The sequence below is a fragment of the Lycorma delicatula genome, chromosome 1 (assembly GCF_047948215.1).
Source record: "Lycorma delicatula isolate Av1 chromosome 1, ASM4794821v1, whole genome shotgun sequence".
Lineage (NCBI taxonomy): Eukaryota > Metazoa > Arthropoda > Insecta > Hemiptera > Fulgoridae > Lycorma > Lycorma delicatula.
This window is the reverse complement of record NC_134455.1, coordinates 8,832,866-8,856,268: the sequence shown is the minus strand read 5'-3', so window position 1 is coordinate 8,856,268 and position 23,403 is coordinate 8,832,866. Positions and strand designations below refer to the sequence as shown.

At 28.3% G+C, this 23,403-nt stretch overlaps 1 protein-coding gene across 8 annotated transcripts in view; it reads left to right on the top strand.

The window, feature by feature from the left end:
• Positions 1-23,403, top strand: part of Hacd2 (3-hydroxyacyl-CoA dehydratase 2) — a 76,253-nt gene that overhangs the window by 44,792 nt on the left and 8,058 nt on the right. For 7 of the 8 annotated variants that reach the window (XM_075365699.1, XM_075366095.1, XM_075366014.1 and 4 more), the window contains exons 8-10: positions 3,582-3,694; positions 5,492-5,617; positions 22,870-22,988. In XM_075365699.1, coding sequence (XP_075221814.1) covers positions 3,582-3,694; positions 5,492-5,617; positions 22,870-22,988 — 358 coding nt within the window. Of the gene's footprint in view, positions 1-3,581; positions 3,695-5,491; positions 5,618-21,566; positions 21,703-22,869; positions 22,989-23,403 lie in introns of those variants that run through there. The other variant, XM_075366178.1, reaches the window with a different exon arrangement.

Below are 23,403 nucleotides of genomic sequence, written 5' to 3'. Positions count from 1 at the left end.
CTGTAACTTTAACAGACAATTATATAAAATACACAGTTAACAGGTTACTTCAGCTTCATTTTTATTCTCATAAAATTGCAACTAGTTTTAGGATATTTTTATGATAATAGGCCTTAAAAAATGATATCCTTGCCTCCAGTTATCATAGAGATGATTTTTTTTTTTAAGTAGTTAATAGTTACCATATTTATTTGAGTACCCCCTGCTCCCAAATAAGCCCTGCACCTCAATTATCTAAAAAAAAATCAAGTATATACCGGTATTTTAAATATATGATAGAGTTTTTCTTCCGGCAGATGGCACGGTACCAATGACCGCGCCATCTGCCGGAAGCGAGGGGAACACTCACCATACTAGCTAACGACAACTGCAGTCACATGTGAAACAAAATACCTGTTCCCAATTACATTGTTTATTAACAAAAAAAAAAAAAAAAAACGTATCCACTTGCATCTGATTCAGATTATTATACAATCTGAACTAAATATTCACTTAAATCGAGGTACTTTTGTGTGATCGTGTCGTGATTGAGCTGCGCCTTTCACCAAGCTCTGAATTTATTAGAAAACGACCAACAGTGGGATATATGTATTAATGACGCGTGCAACACTACACATCCAAACCAAATTCGCGCATTATTCACAATTATATTGACCGCTTGCTTCCCTTCATCTCCCACAGAGTTATGGGAAAGATATCGATCGCATATGGCTGAGGATATTTTGCATAGAGTATGCCTAGAAAATACCACTATGACCATGGAATTTACAGAAGGCATTTACAAAGAAGCATTGATAAATATTGAAGACAAGTGCTTAGCTATTGCAAATAAAGTTCTTAGTCAATTGGGAATGCCAGCACCCACCCGAGCTGCGATTGCTTCATTTGATGTGGTTTTACGCCGTGAACAGAGTTACAACATCAGTGATCTTCAGTCATATGTCCAATCAAACATTCCCAAATTAACGCGTGAACAGAAAGCCATTTATGATCGCATAATGCAAATGATAAATGACGGAGTTGGGGGGACCTTCTTCTTGGATGCGCCAGGAGGAACGGGGAAAACATTCCTCATTAGATTGATTCTAGCAACGGTTCGATCAAAAAATGACAATTATCCTGTTGCGGAATATTAATCAGCCAAAACTCTGCAACGGCATGCGACTTGCAGTTAAGAAATTGATGAATAACGCAGTGGAAGCAACGATTTTAACAGGGCCTTTCAAAGGTGAAGATGTCCTCATTCCTCGAATACCCATAATCCCGACCGATACACCATTTTAATTTAAAAGATTGCAATTCTCAATTCGATTGGCATTTGCAATCGCAATCAATAAAGCTCAAGGTCAATCTTTAGAATTGTGTGGTTTAGATTTAGATGCGGATTGCTTCTCACATGGGCAACTGTGTATGTTGCGTGCTCCCGAGTCGGCAAACCAGATAGCCTTTATATCTACGCAGACAGTGGAAAAACAAAAAATATTGTATATCCACAAGTATTGCAAAATTAAACTTCTATGAAACCTATGCTTTGTTTTGTTTCTCATTTCTCATCCATGCAACCACAATGTGCCACAGCGAAGCATGGCGGGTTGAGCTTGTATATTATAAAAACAGAAAAAATAAATGAATAACACTGACACTTTCAACATATACATTGCACAGTGTTATTAAAAGTTGATTTATACAATTTTTAACTTGATTACACTATATATCTCTACTATCAGTTTAATATTATAATTTTTTTTATTTATTTTAGTGTTATATTAACAATTCACAATGCAAGTGATAAAATTTTAATCATTATAATATTAATTAGGTTTAACCTCAAAAAATTGTTACTTACTTACATAATTATATCAAGTAGAAAGATTGATCCAAAAAGAAAAATAAGATCTGTTTAACATTTTATTTTACAAATCAAAAGTACAACTTTGAGACAAAATTACTATAATAAAGAATAAACATTTTGTGAAAGGTCTGTGTAAATATTTAATTGTTCGTTGGTTCTCTTTTGAACATTTCTATCACATTACTTTATAATTGAGGGATAGCTGTATATTATATTTATATAAAATTTATATTTCTTTTTTTTTTCATCTTTTATGATCTTGTAGGATCAGTTTAGTCAGTCCATTATCCAAGTTGCTTCGAAGGGACTATTCAGGCCTTTGTATCCTCCCAGTACTTTTTCGCACATTCCAATCTCCATGTCCTTTCTGTTGTTGAAAATATTAATTTTGTGAGTGTGAAGTTAGTGTTTTTATTCTTGATTTTTTTGTTCAATTTTATCTTATCTGTGGTGTCTTCTGTGGCCAACTTCCTTTAAATTCTCCCTTATGTCTCTGGTTCTTTTGTATCCTGTCTTTGTGTTTTTAAAGTCAAGATTGTACTGTACCAACTGTTTCAGAAGTCTCAAATCTTACATCCTCATGATGTGTCCAAAGAATGGTAGTCTTACCTTACACATTGTATCTGTCAGTGATGGCTTCTTCTTTGTACGTGATTTGTTGGGCACGATCCACCACTGCCCATCTTTCTGGTACTTTTTGTTGTTGCAGTTTCTTCCAATTCTTTCGATTTTCTGGAGTCTGTCAGTCTTTGATTGTTTGTTCAGGTGGAAGAGCATTTCTGCTGCATATGTGGTATTTTGACTTTATTACCGTTTATGTTTACTTCTTTTAATTGTATTGGTTTTTGGGGCATAATTTCTGTCTTTTCAAATGATATTTTGTAGCCAATTTTATTTTTAATGTTTTGAAGTTCTAATACCTGTGTTTTAACTTCATCAAACATTTGTTTGTCATTCAAACATATACGTTTGTCACTTGCAAGCAGTGTCAAGTCTTCGGCAAAACCAAGGAAGTTTGTTTTGTTTTTTGGCCTATTTTTATTTTTAGGGAGCATTTTTTGAACCATTCCCTCATTACCATTTCCAGAGCACAGTTTAATAGTAACAATGAGAGTCCATTACCATGGCGTAGTCCGGTTTAGATCTCAAATGGCTCCGAGAGTTCACCGCTGAATTTCAGTTTTGACTTAGTGATTATGATGGTCAATTTTATCATCTTTATTAATTTGGGATGTAGTCTGAGGTGCCTTAGAATTTTTAGTCGGGGTTTTCTGTGGATGCAATCATGTACTCCAACAGTTTTTTTAGATTTGTAATAAAATAGCTTTGTTACAAAAAACAAAGTTTTTGTTATAAAAACCGCTGGAGTTATTTAAAAACAAAGATCAAATTTTAATAAAAAAAAGGACCAAAAATGAAATAAATTGTTCTGGGATCTGTTTTATCCTATTTCCCAGCTCAAATTAGTTAATAAACCACTAACGTACCTCTTTAATTTGTGTCCCAAAAATTACAATAGGGCTTCTTTTTATCAGAAGACCTGCAATCCAGGCGAAAGCTTTCATTAGGCACAACTCTAAAACAAAATGTTTCCAGACCTATGTTTATAATATGTCCTGAAAGTTTCTCTGTTTCTTCATGGAACACTGTATTTTAAATTCATTTTCAGTAAAATATTATGTACATAATATATTATTATTAATTGATTGTAGAATTTCTCTTGATTCAGGTTGGAGGACGTGCAATTATATTATTTGCTATGATTGATGCCGAACCACGTATGCAAACAAAACCAGTTGTATTTTATTTATTCCTGACGTGGTCAATTATTGAAATTGTCAGGTAATTATCTCTTTTATATTATTTATTATACTAGATTCTGTTGCACTTTTATAAATAACTTATGTAGAATTCTTTATAACCCTAAAAAACATTTTAATCTTTAAGCAATAGAATTTGCTTAGATAGCTTGTTAACTACTTAAAATTTTCAGTATTAATACTGGAAAATAAATCCTAGCAATTTATAGTTATTTTTAATTCTGTTAATTCCTGACTGAAAATAAATTCAGATTTCTGAAATATTTTATGTAGAAACGTACACAGTTATTTCTTGGTTAATAAAATCACAATTTCCTTTAAACATATTTATTTAATTTCCAAGTTTTGGATTTCACTTACACAAATATATTTCACCAAACCTATAATTTCACAATCTCTTAAAAATGTTAAAAAATATAATTATTTAAATTATGAATGTTTTTATATGTCCTAATTGCATATTCATTTCTTTTTTATTAATTACTTTATTTATTTTTAACTACTTTTATTTCAAACTACGTTTTACCGATAAGTATTTTCAATTACTTTGTTTTTAACCCTAACATTAGCTTTTTAGAAAACACATATAAAGGTATAATTGTGTTTATAAAAACATTTCTGTATAAAAGAAAATTATGTTCCAGCATGTTTGTTTTACTGAAATTGAATGGATTTGAATTAAAAAAATGTTATTTGTGTAGATTACATTTTTCTTTCACAAGGGATTATAAAAACTGTTATCAGACAGTGCAATCAATACATTTTTTTTTCAATTAAATGCTATATTAAATGTAGGTAGACTTAAGAAAAAAGCGATATCATTACATCAATTATGATAAGACACATAATTCAATTACAGTTCATTTTACCATCTGTTAAAGTATATTATTATAACTGGTGGGAATTAAGTTTTACATTAGAAAAATATTATTTTTGACATATTATAAAAAACAGGAATAATGATGAACTAAAATTTTTAAAATAACACTGATACAATGTCATAAATGATAATCACACACTGTGAAAGAGCATGAATACAGCATCAAGTCTTGTCTAAAAATGGATTAATTACAGCTTTACATGAACTTCCTTGGTTATTCCTAAGTCATTATACAAATCTAAAATTAAATTAAAGCAGACATTTCTGCTTTCTTTAACACTTTCATCACCTACATCACACCTGGTTTTTTGTAATGAAGTTTCTCTGTTACAATAATGATAAATACTTAGTATGAAATATTAGGAGATTGAATTGACAGTTTTGAAACTGTGAATTGCCTAATGTCACAAACCTTTGCTTTCACTTCTTTCACACTAACTCATGTGTCATCAACTGCTGAGTGACTGCTTTGTTCATCCTTCTGTTAACAAGTTATACCATTGTCTTAATATTACTATCACTGATAACATTTGGCCCCTAAATTTCACAAAGTTGCTTGTGAAATTCAACAGCACTGTCCATTTTTGTTAATAAATATGTATCCAGCACAAACCTTGCAGTTAGCAGGATCATCTCTTGTAGTTATTGTAAGTTCCTGGCATAGCTGATGCCAAGTAAATGCTCTATAGCTGAATATTTTCATACCAAAACATAATACATAAATGATCCTTTTTTGTTTTCGTAGTCAGCAGTAACTTCAAGATGGATTTTACTTAAAAACACATCCCATTTCTAACAAAAATTATATTTTTGTTAGAATATTATTAAAATGGAGGATTAATATAATATTAATTAATTAATTGCTATGTTGATGGTTTGAGGATTAATAAGTTCAATATTTTATGTTGATTCATTTTATCTATTTGTAAATTTTTTCAGATATCCATATTATATTGCTCAACATTTCAAAGTGAAAGGTAGTTATGTTCTTACGTGGTTAAGATATTCTATCTGGATACCGTTGTATCCGCTCGGAATATTATGTGAAGGTATCATCATACTGAGGTGTGTAATTTATACTGTATAGAATAATACAAAATATCTTAAAAAGTTTGAAATGGCCTAAATATTTTGAGGTGTAACGTAAAAATTTTAAATTCAATCATAATAAATAAATTCTATTAAAAAATATTTAAATTTATACCCTACCATAATAAACACATTTTTTTTTAAATGACAAGGAGTTCATTGATCCTCATTTTCTAGTACAATTTAATAAGAAATCCAGTGGTAAAACACAGTTTGGATTATGGCCTTCCATTAAGAAGTAACCATATATTGAAATTTGAAAAACTTAAAAAAGGCCTCTTTGTAATAACTATTTATTTATTTATTCTTTTGTAATGGCCATTTGGTGAAGTCAATGTTTTTTTATAACTAAAAAAGGAGGTCACCATTAAGTCAAGTAAATAAAAAATTGGTTCTGTTAGGCTAGTCATTTACTAATTAGTTTTAAAATGTTGAAAAATCTAATTAGGTCTAGTAGTATTAGCGAAACTCTAGTTGATGCTTTCTGTAATTTTGCAGTATTTTCAGTACTTAATAGAGAGGATCACCACACTCAAATTGTGACGTGTTCACCTTTTCAGTTTAATTTTACAGGCCTTAACTTATATTATGTTCATTATTGTATAGGTTAAATTTTTGTTTTATGACGTCTTATACTTTATTTATTGACAATGTCAAGTGAAAACGATATTGCAAATGAGAAGCTTGTCCAAGTGCTATTTGGTTTAATGATGAAAAACTGTTTGTATTACAAGGAATTTATTTTGAAGGCAAAAAAAGAAGCCTGGGATAAATTGACGGAAGAATATCTTGTAGCTGTTAGCAGTAAAGTACAACTGATGAGGTTCTATAACATCAAGGTTGATTTGAAGAAAACCAATAACAAACCTGTGAAAACAAGTGGAAAAGGAAGCTTTCCCCACTCCTTACAATGAAAGATAATACCACATTTTGCAAATTGGCCTAAAGTATGTAAAGTGTATAACTATTGTTTCTCTTCACGGTGTTAAATTTAAGTTTTTCACTGCAGTAAGGTTAAATGGGGTTATTAACTAAAGTAATATTATGTAACCTGAGTCACCACCAAAACTTCTGCACCATATTACTGTGAGATTATGCCTTTCATTGTGTTTTGCCTCTTTTTTTGGGGTCTTGTGTATACTTTCAGACCACAAAGCACTGATGCTGGTAAACTTTTTTTGAGTGTAATAAGTACCTTGCACATTAATGCTGGAGTATCCCTTTTGATTTAAGTATTCATCTCCATGTGCTTTTACTACTTTTTGATTTTGATGTATGTGCAATCTAATGCACAAATTATCATTTTTATCCAGAAATGTGTTGCCACAAATATTTTACTTAATTCATTTTCATTGCCATGGAAGGGAAATAAATTGAGTTGGATAACTGTGTTATCAATTACAAAGTTGATGATTTTGAAGATTGTAATTTGTGGAGGATGTCATCAAGAGTTATTCTGGTCTGAAAACCAGGAACACTGTAATATGTCAGTACTTACATTAATAATAAAATCAAAAATCACGCATACTATGTATCATTTTATATATATATATATATACACACAGCTACTTGCATACGTACATACAATTACCAGTACTCATTACAAAACACCGAAAGATTACTGTTTGCTTTTCTTGAAGAAAGGTCCCGCTTCAATGTTATATTCTTATTACCTAATAGATTTCCTCAAAAAGTTTTGTTGCTAGAAAGTCGACACTCATTCTCAAATCAAAGATTTTTGTTTACATTTAGGCTTATTTTCTTCCATTCATTCTTTGAGCTCCACTTGTAAATGAGCATAACCATCACCTACGCTGTTGCTAGGTTTACTAAGTTCCTGCGTTTTACGTATGTAAATTTTAAAGCAAGAACTAGATCTCAAAAACTTTTAGTAAAAATTAAGTCTGAATATTTCTTTTTAATTTTATTCACATAAAATCAAATAAGTGTACATAAAAACTAGTGACTTGTATTCACATAAAAATAAGTTAAAAACAGAAACAAACTAATATAACAGATAAAAGATAATATATGTAATTGAAGCCTGTTTTTCTGTTTTACATTATTTTTATTAAAAACTCATTTAAACAGTTAGTAACAAGTCAAGTAGATTTACAGAGAACAATGGTTTTCTGCAAAACAGTTTTTGTGTTATTTCTTGGCACTTGTAATTTCCAATTTTTAAATTGTTTCCTGATTAAGCATTTAAAAATATATCAATAAACTCTAATAATTTGCATGATGATTTATGTTTTATTTATTTAGAATTTATGTTTTAGTTATTTGATGTAATGTATTTCTTCAACAGTCATTTATGAAACATTATTTTAGAATCTAAAAACTATTAAACACAATTAGCAAACATAAGCCCTTAAGAATAGGTACTAAATTAAAATATATTGATAGTCTTAAAGTCTGTAAGTCATGAGTCTGTTGACATGAGTCAAACCTGCATGTCTTCTTTTGATTGACAAACCATAAGTACTATCATTCAGTTTTATTAAATAGACACCTTGTATTATTATTTATTATTAAATTTGTATGGTAATTTTTATAAGGAAGTTAAGTAAAAAAAAAATAAATGCAGGTACAATTAATGATGTCAATGTTTGACATGTATGTATGTTTGTATGTATTATGACATGTTTGACATGTATGATCTTACATGTTTGCTCTCATTCATTGCAGTCGTCATCACATCAAAACAAGATCAATTAGAATCTTTACCATCTAGAAATATTAACATTCATTATAAAAATCGAAGTAAAATGGGATTGATTTTTTTGTACAGATTACCCATTACACTATATAAACAAGCCAAAAATATTAAGAAAATACTGACTATACTTTTATATTTCTTTTGACATTATATAATTATTTTTATTACATAGTGATATATGAATTGTATTTTCACAATAAATTACCAGTAGAATACTGGTAAAAAAAAAAAAAAAAAAAAAAATGTTCAAAAAAAATTTTCTATAGGCAGTGTAAACCTGTTGTTATCTTGATGTCAGCTTATGATGTTAGTACCAAAGAATGGTGATGTGTCAACGGAAAGCAGTTAGAGGGTGAATTGGTTGAAAATTTGTATTTATTGTTGAGTTAGGAATAATCCTAGATCTTAACTCATTGCTCTGACCAGATGACACACTAGTTTTGTAATAGTGTAACAAAACATTTGAAATATTATATTTTGTCATTTCTTTCAGCATTAATAAACTTCTAATCTCTTCAGCAACATTCTTTTTTTGTCCATTGTAGCCTACTTATATTAAATTTTGTATAGGGATGAATTGAATATGGCTTCTACTTTTAACAATTTGTAACATTTAAATATTTAATGAAACTTTTATAAAGTTTTTTAATTCTAAAAGACTTATCCCCTATCATTATTTAATAATAAATTCTCTGTATAATTTTTAATAAAATAAGTTTTGCAGATATCTAATTCCTGATATTATGAATGTCTTTTAAAACTTTGATTTCTAACAAATGTTTGCTACTACAAGTTTCCATCCAATTTTGGGCTCTACCAGTTTCTGTGGTTCTGTACTATTAATGAGTTGCTGCTCCTTTATTCCAGTGTTTATTTTTCTTGTGCCTCCCTTGCATTACCTAAATTACTATTATTTTTTTATTAGTATATGTTTGACTTCTCTGAATAGATTTAGTTTATTCTTAAAAATTTTAGATGATCCATCTTTCATCTGTTCTTTCTTGTCTTTGAAATAAGATTCTTTTGCTGTTTTTAATTTTTTATTGATTCCTTTCTGTAAGGCTGTCACTTTATGATAATTCAGAAAAAATTATTATTTTGTTCTGTTTACATGCTTTTTATGTAAAAAGTGATTACCCATTAAAGTAATTTTGAGTCCAAATATTTAGCATCCGATTACTCTCAATTTCATAGATAAATTTTATTTTTTAAACAAAATGTTCGATTAGTTGAGAATTGTCAAACATACATACACATCATGTATATATTTCAACCAACCTATAAAAAATTGACTTCATTATTACCTTTGGTAAATTTACAGGTTACCCCAAAAAAATTAGCCAACAGTGCAGCTATCTGTTGCTGTTCAGTGTGTTTTATAAAAACTAAAAATTAGGAAATGTTTTCTTTTGTATATAAATATATTAATTATATAAAATTATAAATATATGTATTTATTTAATATTATATGAAATATAAACTATCAAAACAGTGTAATTAGATAAGTTGCATCATTTCTAAAAATTGTTTTTCGCGGGATCCCATATCTTTAGTAGGTATTGAATTCTATAATTACTTTATATATTTTAAAGATTTGTTATTTTAGATATTCTCTGTTTTTTAAATTTTAATAGTATTATGAACATATTTGCAAATTTTGCTATCTAGTACTAGAATAATTTAATCTTTAAAATGTATTTTCCTTTGTTCTATTGTCTTCGTTTTTTTGGAGGGTGAAAAATGCTTTCATGTTATCATCCCCAACAAATATATAACAAAAAAAACTAAGATATTAAAAAATCAAAAACGTAAACTAATATCACAGCTAAACCATAAAAAAATTTAATTTAAATAAACGTAAAAAATTTAAAGAATGTAGAGAGGAGTGTAAAGGGCCAGCAGGGGACAGTATGGACCTAGATTCTCCATACCACCCATTTGAGTGGATCCTCGAATCCACAGGAGGCAATGAGAGTAAGTGTAAGATGTTGTATTGCTCTGTGTAAGGGTATATGTTGTAATTTGTGAAGTGTTTGTGGTATAGTGTATGTGTGTGGTGTAGAAGGTTCTGCAGCTAGGTGTGTAGTGGGAAGAAAAGCTGCATAGGCTAGGGCCATGGGAACACCAACATCCGAAGTCTTAAGGGAGTAAGACTCCCCATCAGGATATTGTCATTATTGCCAACTACTAGATTGTAATTTTATTATGTTTTTAATTAAATTATCTTCAGATGCGATCTGGTGAATCATTTTATATTTTTGTTTATATTTATAAATATAATATTTTTCTTTTGTCATTATTATGAAATAATAAAATCTCAAATTATTTTTGCAATCAGTAATACTATTTTTGTATTCTAACAAATGGTCAGCTATATTAGATGTACCTTTTTTGTTTTTACGTGCTGTGTAATATTCTGTAATCTTTTTTAAATGATCTAATGGTTTTACCAATATAGATATATAACATTTGTTGCACTTAATTTTATACATTCCTCTTAATCCTCTCTAATGTTTTTGTTTTTTTTTTAAATGTGTTTATTTGGATTGTATCCTTTTTTTATTTATTTTTATCATATATATTAATAACTTTTTCTATTATTTTTTTTGTATAATTGTATTTTTGGTATAAACTTTTATTAATCTTTGTGTTACTTTTTTGTTTATATGTAATATTAAGTTTTATTAACTCAGTGGTCAATATATTAATGAATTACTGAATTTCAAAAAATTATTACAAATGCTAACCAAAAAAAAAACTATTCAGATTCTATAAATTACATTTAAAACTATTAAACTTAATATACAACATTAGATTTAATAAAACATGTTTGGAATACAAAATAACCACTAAGTATGTGATTATAAGTATAAAAAGCAAAAACAATTACGCACGTAATGAAAAAGAAAAGAATTATGTGAAAAATTCAAAATAAAACAAGAGATTAAACAAGTCTGTAAAGAAAAGGTTATTAATAATAAATTATATACACTACATTTAGAAATACTTAAAGAATTAGGATCTGCAGTTTACATATGTATAAGAGATTTAATTTAAAAGTTTTGATAAAAAAATAAACAGATTGAGAAATTATAATAATTGAGGAGCATCGCTAACATCCCCTTAGGCAAGTATGTTAACTTGACAAATAGGTGGTGACGCTACCTCTAATTTTTAAAATAGGATTTTTCAACATATTCCACACCTTTGAAGACATTTTATAAAGCAAGAATGATTTTGGATGTACGAATTGTGTTTAAGAATCCTAAAGAAAAATGTAACCATATGCCCAAAACAGTTTTTCAATTAGCACTCTTGTTTTTTTTATTGGAGCGCTTCAAAGTTTCACAGTAACTACTCTAAAAATTTTCAGACTTCAGAAGTGGTCCAACAGCTAATCCTGATCAGTCAAGTGTTCTTGACTGATCATCAAGCTCAACCAATTCTCATCAAATTATAACATGCATATATAAATTTCAGTGAAACTGATGTAGTAGTTTGGAGATTTTTGTGCTTCATTTGTTATACATAGATATATATATATAAAACACATCCCATCAAGTATTTTTCATGATTTATTTAATATTTGTATTGAACATTGTTCACACATACAACTATGCTTTTTCAAAACAGAAATTTTTCCTGAATTTATTTGTAAAATTAGTGATCATACTCTTTTTTTACAAAAAAGATTATTTAGGAGCAAGTATACATGGAACGCTATGGACAGTTCCATCTTCAACTCTATGCAGAAAATTAAATCAAAACACATTTTGTAAAGCTTAGCTTTTATTCGATCATTTTCCTACTATATGAAGTTTCTTTTATATTTCAATATAAGACATTTTTTAATACATACAATTATATTCCTAAACATATTTATGTTAAGCTAATGTTTTTTCCATACTGTAATACTGCATTTGACTAGACAATAGAAATAATAAAAACCAGATTAAATGAAACCCAGAATACACCAATGCATTAATCTCTGTTTTAAGAAATATTTGTTTTCAAAATTACTTTGAGTGTGAGAATAATTATTATTTACAAACAGAATGCTTACCAATGGGATCACCTGTATCTGCTATTATGTCTGAAATATTTATCTAAAGAAAAAGAATTTGAAAATAATATAGTTGATGTCATATTAAATAAATATACACCAAATATTATTGTGGATAAGATATGTAGATAATATTTTAGTCATACATAACCCAACTATAAATAATGAACACTTGATCATTTTAAATAAACTTAATTATAATAAGAATTTAAAATTTACATATTAAATAGAAAATAACAGGAAAATATATTTTCTTGATATTGAAATCAAAATAGGCTGTATTTGAAAATCCTTACCTTCCGATTGATGTTTTTTCCATATGTTAGGGGTGATGAGGGAAGCTTAACTCCAGATTTTTAACATCCCCTCCCATAGATTTTTGAAAAACTCAAAACGTTTTTGAAATGCATTTTAGAGAAAAGTTTTCAAACAAAAAATGTAGAGGACATTCTCCTCTACAATTAATGTCTTTGAAGTTATGCCGTATAATTTGAAATTGAAATACTAGGTGGCGCTGAATTTGTAAAAAACGTGTTTTTTTTTGTTTTTTCTCCAGAAAAAATTGTTTTTCGTCTGTATTGCATCTGTTAATCTCAACAAAAAAAACAGACAACTTTTATTCAAACTATTTTCTTGTACGACTTAGCATTCCAGAGTTATAGCGGTACAATGGCAACGCAACGATCCTACTGTTACTGTAGCCGGGGAGATCGGCATTGTTCAGCAAATAGACCGGTTTTGAACACGTGCTTAATTCGCAACATTTTCACACTTTCACAAGCTACAGCTCCAAAACGGTAAGTCGTACAAGAAAATTGTTTAAATAAAAGTTGTCTGTTTTTTGAGATTAACAACTTTTCCAAATGCAATACAGACGATAAACAATTTTTTCCGGTGAAAAAACAAAAAAAACACGTTTTTTACAAATTTAACACCACCTAGTATTTCAATTTCAAATTATAAGGCATAACTTTAAAGACATTAATTGTAGAGGAGAATGTCCTCTACATTTTTTTTTGTTTGAAAAACTTTTCTCTAAAATGCATAGATTCAGAGAAAAACGCATTTCAAAAACGTTTTGAGTTTTTCAAAAATCTATGGTAGGGGATGTTAAAAATCTGGAGTTAGGCTTCCTTCATCACCCCTAACATATGGAAAAAACATCAATCGGTAGGTAAGGATTTTCAAATAAAAATACAAATTGACTGTACGATGAAATATTTATCTAAAGAATTTGAAAATAATATAGTTGATGTCATATAAAATAAATATACACCAAATATCAAATATTATTGTGGATAAGATATGTAGATAATATTTTAGTCATATATAACTCAACTATAAATAATGAACACTTGATCATTTTAAATAAACTTAATTATAATAAGAATTTAAAATTTACATATTAAATAGAAAATAACAGGAAAATATATTTTCTAGATATCGAAATCGAAATAAACAATATAATAGAAACTTCAATTTATAGAACACCCGCAACAAATAATATTACAGTGCTTTTTAATTCTAATCACCATGGTCAGAAAATATTATTTTATATAAAAATATATTTAGAACTATTCATTTTACAAAAACCAATAAAAATGAACTCAAAAAAGAAATATATTAAAGAAAACAAACAGTAATAATAATTAATGGTTTTGATGGTGAAATTATAGAAGAATTTTTAAAAAGCAGAATAAAATTACTAAGTTAATTATACTTAAATGCAACAACAAAAAATAGCACAAAGATTAATAATAGTTTATACCAAAAATACAAATAAAATAATAGAAAAAATTATTTTGTTATTTTTATAGATAAAAATAAATATAAAAAAGCCTATAAACCAAACAATCACATAATAAATATTTAAAAATAACAATAATAAAAATATTAGTGGAATTAAGAAGAATATACAAATTTAAGTGCAACAAATGTAATAATATTTATATTGAAAACCAATAGATCATTTAAAAGAAATTACAGAACATTACACAGTACACAAAAACATAAAAAAGTACGTATAATGTAGCTGGCCATTTGTTAGAATATAAACATAGTATTTACTGATTGCAAAAATAATTTATAGAGATTTTAGAAATGTGTAATAATGATAAAAAAATTAATATACTCAAAAAATATTAAATTTATAAATATAAACAAAAATATAAAATGATGAACCACCAGATCACATTCAAAGATGATGATGATTTAATTAAGAACATAATAAAATTACAATCTAATAGTCGACAATAGAACAAAGGAAAATACTACATTTTAAAGATTGTCATTCAAGTACTGGACAGCAAAATTTGCATATGTTCTCATATTCAAGATTTTTAAAACAGAAAACGATTTTAAATAATAAATGTTTAAAAGAATTGTATATAATAGAATTTAATAGCCGACTGAAGATGCAGGATCCTGTGAAAACTGATTCTTGGAAATTAATATGATAAGTTTAACTTAAGTAATTACTGTGTTGTTTGGTGGTTTATACTTCATAATACATTCATAAAATTTAAATTCTATTAATACAGTGGTCAATATGTTAATGAATATATATATATATATATACATAAAACGGGTGTTATTTAATATGGAAACAGCTTTATTTATACTACATATCTGAGAGGTATTTGGAGGCAGAAAAAGAAATGCGGCTCTATACAGTTAAAAAAATTTGCATTATGTTGGGTTTTTAATTTTTGTCTGCCATCTTGGATGCACCATATTGAATCAAACTTAATTTCTGTAAATGGAAGCTGGACAAATGACACATGATTTCGATTTTACAAGAAAAACAACAGTGAAACCTGTTTTTCAGTTAATGCCTTCATTATCAAATTATAAGCATTCAAAGCATTCAAACGGCAGAAAAATCGTATTAAAAATAAAAACAAGGTAAATTGTATAAATTGCTTGAACAATTTTATTGCATTTTACATTCAAAATGCATAAAACGGACTTTAAACAGTGCCATAATATCGATAATAATTAACAATACAACAAATTAAACATTTATCAACTGATATTATTTACTTTAGATATTAACAATATTTATTTAAAAATGTTAAATAAATCTATTCTATCGTAAATTAGATTACTAATGAAAAAATTTTAGAAGCTTACCATTCTACAATAAATGTTCAAATTGCTTCCCCTCTACAGCTTGGCAGTGTGCTAACCTCAAGTAATATCCATTTATAACTTAATACTGTATCATGCCTGGTGGTAGACAAGCAGATTCATCAATTGTTCTTGTTGTCAATTCATCAATGTTTGCAGGTTTTGTTTTGTAAACATTATGATGAAGGTACTCCCAAAAAAAGCAATCAAGAGGAGAAAGGCCTGCAGACCTGGCAGGCCATTCTATGATTCCTCTATAACCTATCCAGCAACTGGAAATGGTTCATTTAAAATTGAGGGTTTAAAATTAGTTCATTTTAAACAATGAGTTGTTGTCCCATCTTGCTGAAGCCATTCGTTATTATTTAATTCTTGTCCAACATTTTCGCAGATATTTGGTAAAATCCTATGGGCTAACAAGTTGCAGTAAGCATCTCCTGTATGATTTTCTTCTGAAATAAAAGGCCCTACAATATAATGATCAACGATTCCCATCCAAACATTCACTTTCTGAGGTTGCTGTGTATGATCTTCCAACATCCATCTGGGATTATTATCGCTCCATTATTGACAGTTTTGTTTATTCTCATGGTCATTTAACATAAAAGTTGCTTCATCAGTAAATATTATGAATTGGAAAAATTTTTGTCTATGTTTAATTTTTGCATTATAATATTACAATACTCAACTCTGCGATCAAAATCATCTTCCAAACGTTCTTGCACCAGGTGTAGCTTATATGGGTGAAATTTATTTGTTTTAAGAATTTTTTGGATTGAAAATAACTGATGTCATTTTGGACAACAGCTTTCTGAATCGATGAATGAGGGTCTTCTAATAAGGCCATACCTCTAATGACTTTGCATCAGTTGTGACAGTTGTTGGTCTACCAGTACTAGGACAGTTTCTTACAGTACCAAATCGGTGTACTGTCTTAATCACAGTAGATTTACTTATTCCTTCTCTGTTTGGAAATTTATTATTAAATAAATTTCATACCTCTTGTAAAGGCTAAACCCTTGTTACCGTACCCGTACATCATCAACAGAGTTATTCTTTCAGTTTTAATTAAAGATTACATTGTTATTTGAGGATTTAATATTTAATTCAACTAAATAAATGGATGAGAGAACTAATAATAAAATTTTCACCAAAAAACAAATTTGCACCACTAGGCCTACAGCTTAATTTTTACTAGCACTATCAAATTTTATCATTACAAATATATTGAAGTAAAAAGGTGAAATGAGAAGTTAATAAGTTGCATTGTTTTAACGTAATACAAACTGCATTGTTGTAAATTAACAGCTGATTTACTTAAAAAATGTATTACAAATTTAGTTAAGTACTTCCAGCTGATTTGTTGATAAGTAACAAATATCAGCTGATATTAACACTGGAAGTTAATTTTTATTTTGAAAATAATAGTTGAATAAGCTGCTGTAATTTGGTGTGTTATTAATTATTAGTTATTGTTTATTATCAATATTATAGCACTGTTTAAAGTTTGTTATTGTATGCATTATGAATGTAAATTGCAATAAAATTGTTCAAACAGCACATTTTACCTTGTTTTATTGTTTTTATTTATTTTTCCATCATTTCAACTTTGAATGCTAAAAACTCAGTAACGAAGGCTTTATCAGAAAAACGGATTTCACCATTGTTTTTCTTGTAAAATCAAAGTCATGTGTCACATGTCCACCTTCCTATTTAAAAAAATTAAGTTTGATCCAAGATGGCAAACAAAAACTAAAAACCCACCCACCATAATGCAGATTTTTTAAAACTATTTTGAACCCCATTTCTTTCTGCCTCCAAATAGCTCTCAGACATGCAGTATAAAGGTGTTTGCATACTTAAATATCAGCCTGTATATCATAAAATAATACCAGCATTATTACATTACTCAACAGTGATTAGTTGATTGATAGTCAATGATTCAAACCTGAATCCAAATATAAGTGTGGCACTTGTGCATCAAAATAAAAAAATGACCAATATTTGAAACCTCACCCTTTAATTTAATTAGGTTAAAGTTATTTTTATTTCAGAAAGTCTGTGTTGCTATAATTTACTTAATTATTTTAATAAACAATTTGCTTAATGGTAGTTAAGAATTGATTGGTTACATTTGCTTAGCTGTTTTTAAGGCAACAATATCATTTTGGTACGACCAGATCAAAATAAATTAACTTGCATTTTTCCTTGCAATTTAAGTTATTCCTACTACTAATAAATCTTAGTTTAAATAAAATCAGGGAGAGCTTTATAATAATATACACTCCCATCTTTATCATTCTTTCAAACTTATAATTAAACTTTAGTAGAAAATAATATTAAGTGATTACCTGATATATTCCAGCTACTACCTTTTCTCCATTTAAGGAAATAGGATAGAAGCTGGAAAGACAAGTTATCACTTAGCTAGTTAAGGCATCATTTTTATTTGTTGGAAAGGGTAGTAAACTTTAGAAGAGTTGGATTTGGGAAAAATTCTTAAATTCTTCTTTATCACTGGAACTTTCACTTAAACATTTACTAGTCACAAAGATTCTACATAAAATCCCAGTTGTACTGCACTAGCACCTTGTTGTTACAGCATAAAGAAATAAAGTTGACTTAACCTGCCTTGAATCCACTGAAGAAAAGAAGGTATAAAAATAAAAAGCTGACTAATCATTAAAGATTTCTCAAACTATTATAGAACTAGTAATTGATTGTATCATGTTTGTAAAATTATGTTACTTCTAAATTCTAATTACAGTTTTCTAATTTTCTAAAATTATTGTACCAAATGGAACATTTCCCAGGACAGGTTCTGAATATTACCCTTTAGTGGTGATATATAGTACTGATAAATGTTTGGTATAGCTTGTTTGGTTCCCTATTCATCGATGATTTTTCTGTTTAAGTATCAACCAGTGCCTAGAAGTTGCTGCAGAATATCATATTCCATTTATAATTCTGGTCTAAAGTTTTCTTTACTTCTTTAGAAGAAATGAAGTGTGTTTCCTTTACTTACCTGCATTCCTAATTCACTTTTGAACTGTGATGCATTTGTTGTGTGCCCACATGTACATTAATAGTGAAGTTAAAAAGATAATATTTAAAATTTTTAGATATTACAATCTTTTCAATAGTACATCGGTCATTTCATTTCCAACTTTATCTAAGAAATTTGACAATTATGTTTGGTCTATGGCAATATAAATATAGTACTTAGGGATATTACTAGATTATTTTAAATTATAATGTGGTGAATTCATTGTAGTCATAAGTTGTTTTTTATTAAAGGGTTTACAATAAAACTAACTAAAGGGTTAGGGTTTACAATTTAACTAACAATAAACTAACTAACTAACACAATTGTGTTTTGTTTGTAAAACAAATATATTTAAAGTTTGAAAAATTAATACTATATATATTCTTTACTACTAAAATAGAGTACATGTACATGAATATAATTATGAATTATGTTGTCCTTTTCGGGATGAAGTCAATTCTCATTATTGAAGATAAAGCTTTATATAATTATGATTTCTGTAATAATCTAGTTTCATTTCAAGATCACTGGATGAGTGTAATTTATATATTTTAATCGATGCTTTATGTGAAGCTGCAGAATCTGGTTTTACAGTAGTTGAATGAAGATATTGTTTTGTTTTCGTTTAGACTATGGTACCCATTGTAAAAATTTCAAAACTGGTTAATTTTTTGGTGTTTTAAAATTTATTTTTGCATTAAGATTCCAACACCTCTGTAAACTATTTAATTATAGTGTATATATGTTTTAAAATTTTGAGCAGGTTTTGACTCGGGACATATCAAAGTATTATGACTGGAAACAGGCTGTTTCAAATACAGGCCAATTTTTTTTTAAGTTTGGCCTTGTGCCTTGTTAATGGTCATGCAAAAGGCAAGTTTACTAGGAAACTTAAAGGCGATTTAAAGTAGGTTTAATGAATGAGTATGGTTTAATGAGGTTTAACGAGAAGAATTTTTAACACTATCTAAGGGCATGAGAATAACAAGACAGAAAAACCCTTTGGCAACTTGCCATACCAGTAAAACCTTTCAACAAACATTCTTCTGTGTTCCTAAATATTATAATTATTATCTAGGTGTTAATGTTAGGGTGTGAGATGACAGGCCTCTGATGTTTAAATTATGCAGAAACTCTGGTAGAAACTATTAGTAATCAACATTATTTTCTGTGTGGTCATATCAAGGAAATTTTTTGGTTCACCTGGAATGAGATTGATGGTTTGCTTGTTAATAATCAAAAGCTTCATTTTTGGGTTCAGAATCATACATTTGTGTTATGCTCTCATTCTAATCTAATGTTGAAACATCACCAAAAATATCCATAATGAGATCATTAGATATTAGGGACTGCAGCAGTTCCACAGTGGAATCATCCATATTAAAAATAGTAGTCCAATTTTTAATAACAGTTCAAAAAATTTGACTTGATCTCCCATGTTTTTTGGAGTCAAAGTTTTAAAGAAAGCCATTGCAGAGAATATTTTAAGGAATTCTCCACTGTATAGCCTGAAGTTCATGATGAATTGAAGGTAAAGCATGACTAATGCCTCCATGTAGAACCTTGATTTTATCCCTAAATTAAATATTCATTATGTCGTGTGGTAACAAGTCAGTATGTTGAAATCAGTACAAGTATTAGACTAAAAAAAAACATATTACATTGAAAACAGTGAGATGTATGTGGGGTTCTGTAATGAACATCTAGGAACCACTGTTATTTATTAATTGCATAGGATACCACATTATACAAGGTATAGTTCAAAAGTAAGGGCTGTTTGATAAAAAACTGAGAACGGTTGAAAAAATGAAAAATTTAAATACTTATAAAACAATTTTAAATATTTACTTAATTTTTTAATAATCACGTTTTCTTTCCAAACACTTTCTATATCGTGAAACAAGCTTCTTCAAACCCACTGCATAAAATCCTGCTTGCCTGGATTGTAGCTACTTTTACACCAAAACTTTCAACTTTTCACTTTCCTCAAATCAATGAGACACAAGCCAGTTTTTGAGGTGTTGGAAGAGATGATAGTCACCGGTTGCAAAATCAGTACTGTAAGGGGATGATCAGAAATCTGAATTGAATTGTTTCTGTTATGCATGCAGACTTGTGTGTACATTATCGTGAAGAAAATTCGTGATCCCAGGAATTTTTGAACAGCATGATACAGTTTAGAAAGTGTTTCACAATAGACTTGTGGTGTGATAGATGTTCCAGGTTCCATGAAATCAGTCAAAAGCATACCCTTTTGGTTCCAGAATATAAGTTGCCATGATTTTTCTTCGATACTGGGCTTGTTTGAATTTTTTTCAGTTTAAGTGAATTGGAATGATGCCACTGCATGGAGTGTTGTTTCATCTCAGCATTGATGTAAAAAATCCATGTTTCATCACTAGTGACAATATGGGAAAAAAAAATTTGTCTCTTGTGGTTAAAACGGTTAAGAAAAGCATGTACAAATGCCATTCTGTGATCTTTGTGAGTACTTTTCAACATTTTCGGCACTCATCATGCACACAGTTTATGATAGTCTAGAGTGTTAGTTACAATTCTCAACAATCTTGTCTTTGAAACTTCTGGAAATTTTAGAAAAGGATTGCTAATTGTAAGCGACAATTTTCTCTAGTTTTGCATACACATGTTCAGTAAGATCTTCAGTTCAGACATTAAGCCTACCACTTCTCTGTTCATTGTGAAAATTTGAATGGCCTTCCTTAAACTCACAAGACCATTGCTTCATTGCTGTAGACCAGTTACCAGGTTTACATGGGATGCTTAGGAAGGCACATAGATGTAATACCAAGAACAGGTCAATTTATTGATGTTATATGTTAGTTTTTAGGAAGAGAGACCTGCTTGCATGAGTTTAAAGTTCATACTTAAAATAATTCAAGGTGTAAAATTACACATTTCAAACTGAAAAATATTACATTTAGTTAATTTTATATGTACTCTTTTTCAGGATTTTTTGAAATTAACACAGGTAGTATGTGTAAGTCGAAGTAAGGATTCCTCACAGAATCCATATCTGCTAAGAATGATCAGTAATATAATTTACTCCAGCTTTGATTATTTATCACAGCCCATTATTAGTATTGGTAATTATTATACAAATAAGATAATTGTAATTATAATTTTTTTAAATGTTATATTCTCAAGAATCATGTAATTATTTTAGTATATTGGGTTCTGCGGAATTGAAGATATTAGTGTAGAATTTAAAGTAATAGGGATTTTTGTATTGAATGGTAGAAGATTAAAATTTTGTAATTACTTTTATGTAATCTGTTGTTGATTTTTTAAATTTTTAATTGTAATAATTTCAGTCAACATCCTGTAAGACATTCACTATCTTATAATATTTTTAATTTTATTTTGTTAAGATGCATTTGATATTTTGTTATTTATGATGGTTATAAACAGATAATTTCATTTAATGCAAAAAGGATTCTTTTATTTGTACACCTCTACTTATCTAATTTTATTTGCATTAAAATATCAGTTTGTATGAGTGGTTGTTAAATTATTCACCAAACATTGATATTTTGTATCAGTTTCTTTGCTTGTTTAAAAACAAAACAAAAATAAACGTTTTTTACACCATATGATGTAGTAATTCATTGGTAGTTTACATTTAATGTTTTATCCAAAGAGAAACTACACTTATTGTATTATTTTATTATACTGTGCTCTAGAGTGTTTTGCATAAATATATAATACAGTTTGGATTTGTGGTTAATTATGGTATAGGTTTTTCATAAAAAAAGTGTCGTGGATTTTTTTAACAGTCATTCTTTGAGTTATTTTGGAATTGTTTAATATTACTTTTTGTTCAAATTAAAGTCATTTTTTCACATTTGTTCTACATGTGTATATATACTTTATTATTACAGTAATACAACAAAAAAATAAGATAAGTGCTTTTTAAGTGGAAGAATTTCCAAAATTCTAACTTTTATTGTAGTTCTTATGGCTATCTATTAACAAAGTACTGATAGTGGATAAACGGTTAATTATTACTTTTATTGTTTTAACATTTTATAATTTATAAAAAATAAAATCTCTTTCGTATTAAACATTTTTATGAACATTATAAAAATATTTTTATGGACAGTATAATAATAAAAATTTGAGTGATTTTAATCTTTCTATTTTTCCAAGACATTGAATTTAGTTATCCATAGCCTTTGCTAATTAGTATTGTTGGTTTTCCTTTTTTCATATGTATCACATTTACAATAACTTTTATCATCTTTCATTTATAGAAATATTCCATATTTTGAAGAGACAAATAAGTTCTCAGTTTCATTGCCGAATTCGTGGAACGTTTCTTTTCACTGCCCAACTGTGATGAAATTGTATCTGTTGTTGTTATTTTTTCCAGGTATGTAATTTTTTTTTTAACTTTTTAAAATCCAGTTGTTATTGAAGTATTATTATTAAAACATAACAGCTGAAATTAGATTAATAGTCTTAAGATTTGTAGATTTGTTCCAGAGTCAAGGATATAGTGTGTTCTAGTAAAGCATTTCTCAAGTAAAAATATTTCTGGTGCTTAAAATCTATGAATATTTTTTATTTGTTTCTGTAATTTAAGTGAACTAATACAGCCTTTTCTGTTCTTTAAGAAAGAGATACATTAAAAATTAGATGGATTGACAGAGTAGTGCATTCACTATATTGCTTTATGTGAATTGCAGTATGGATAGCCAACATGTTGGTTGAGGCAGCCCCATAGTTATAATTCTTCCAGTCATTTACTTCTATTTTTTTTAATCTGTATGAAACAGGTCGGTAAT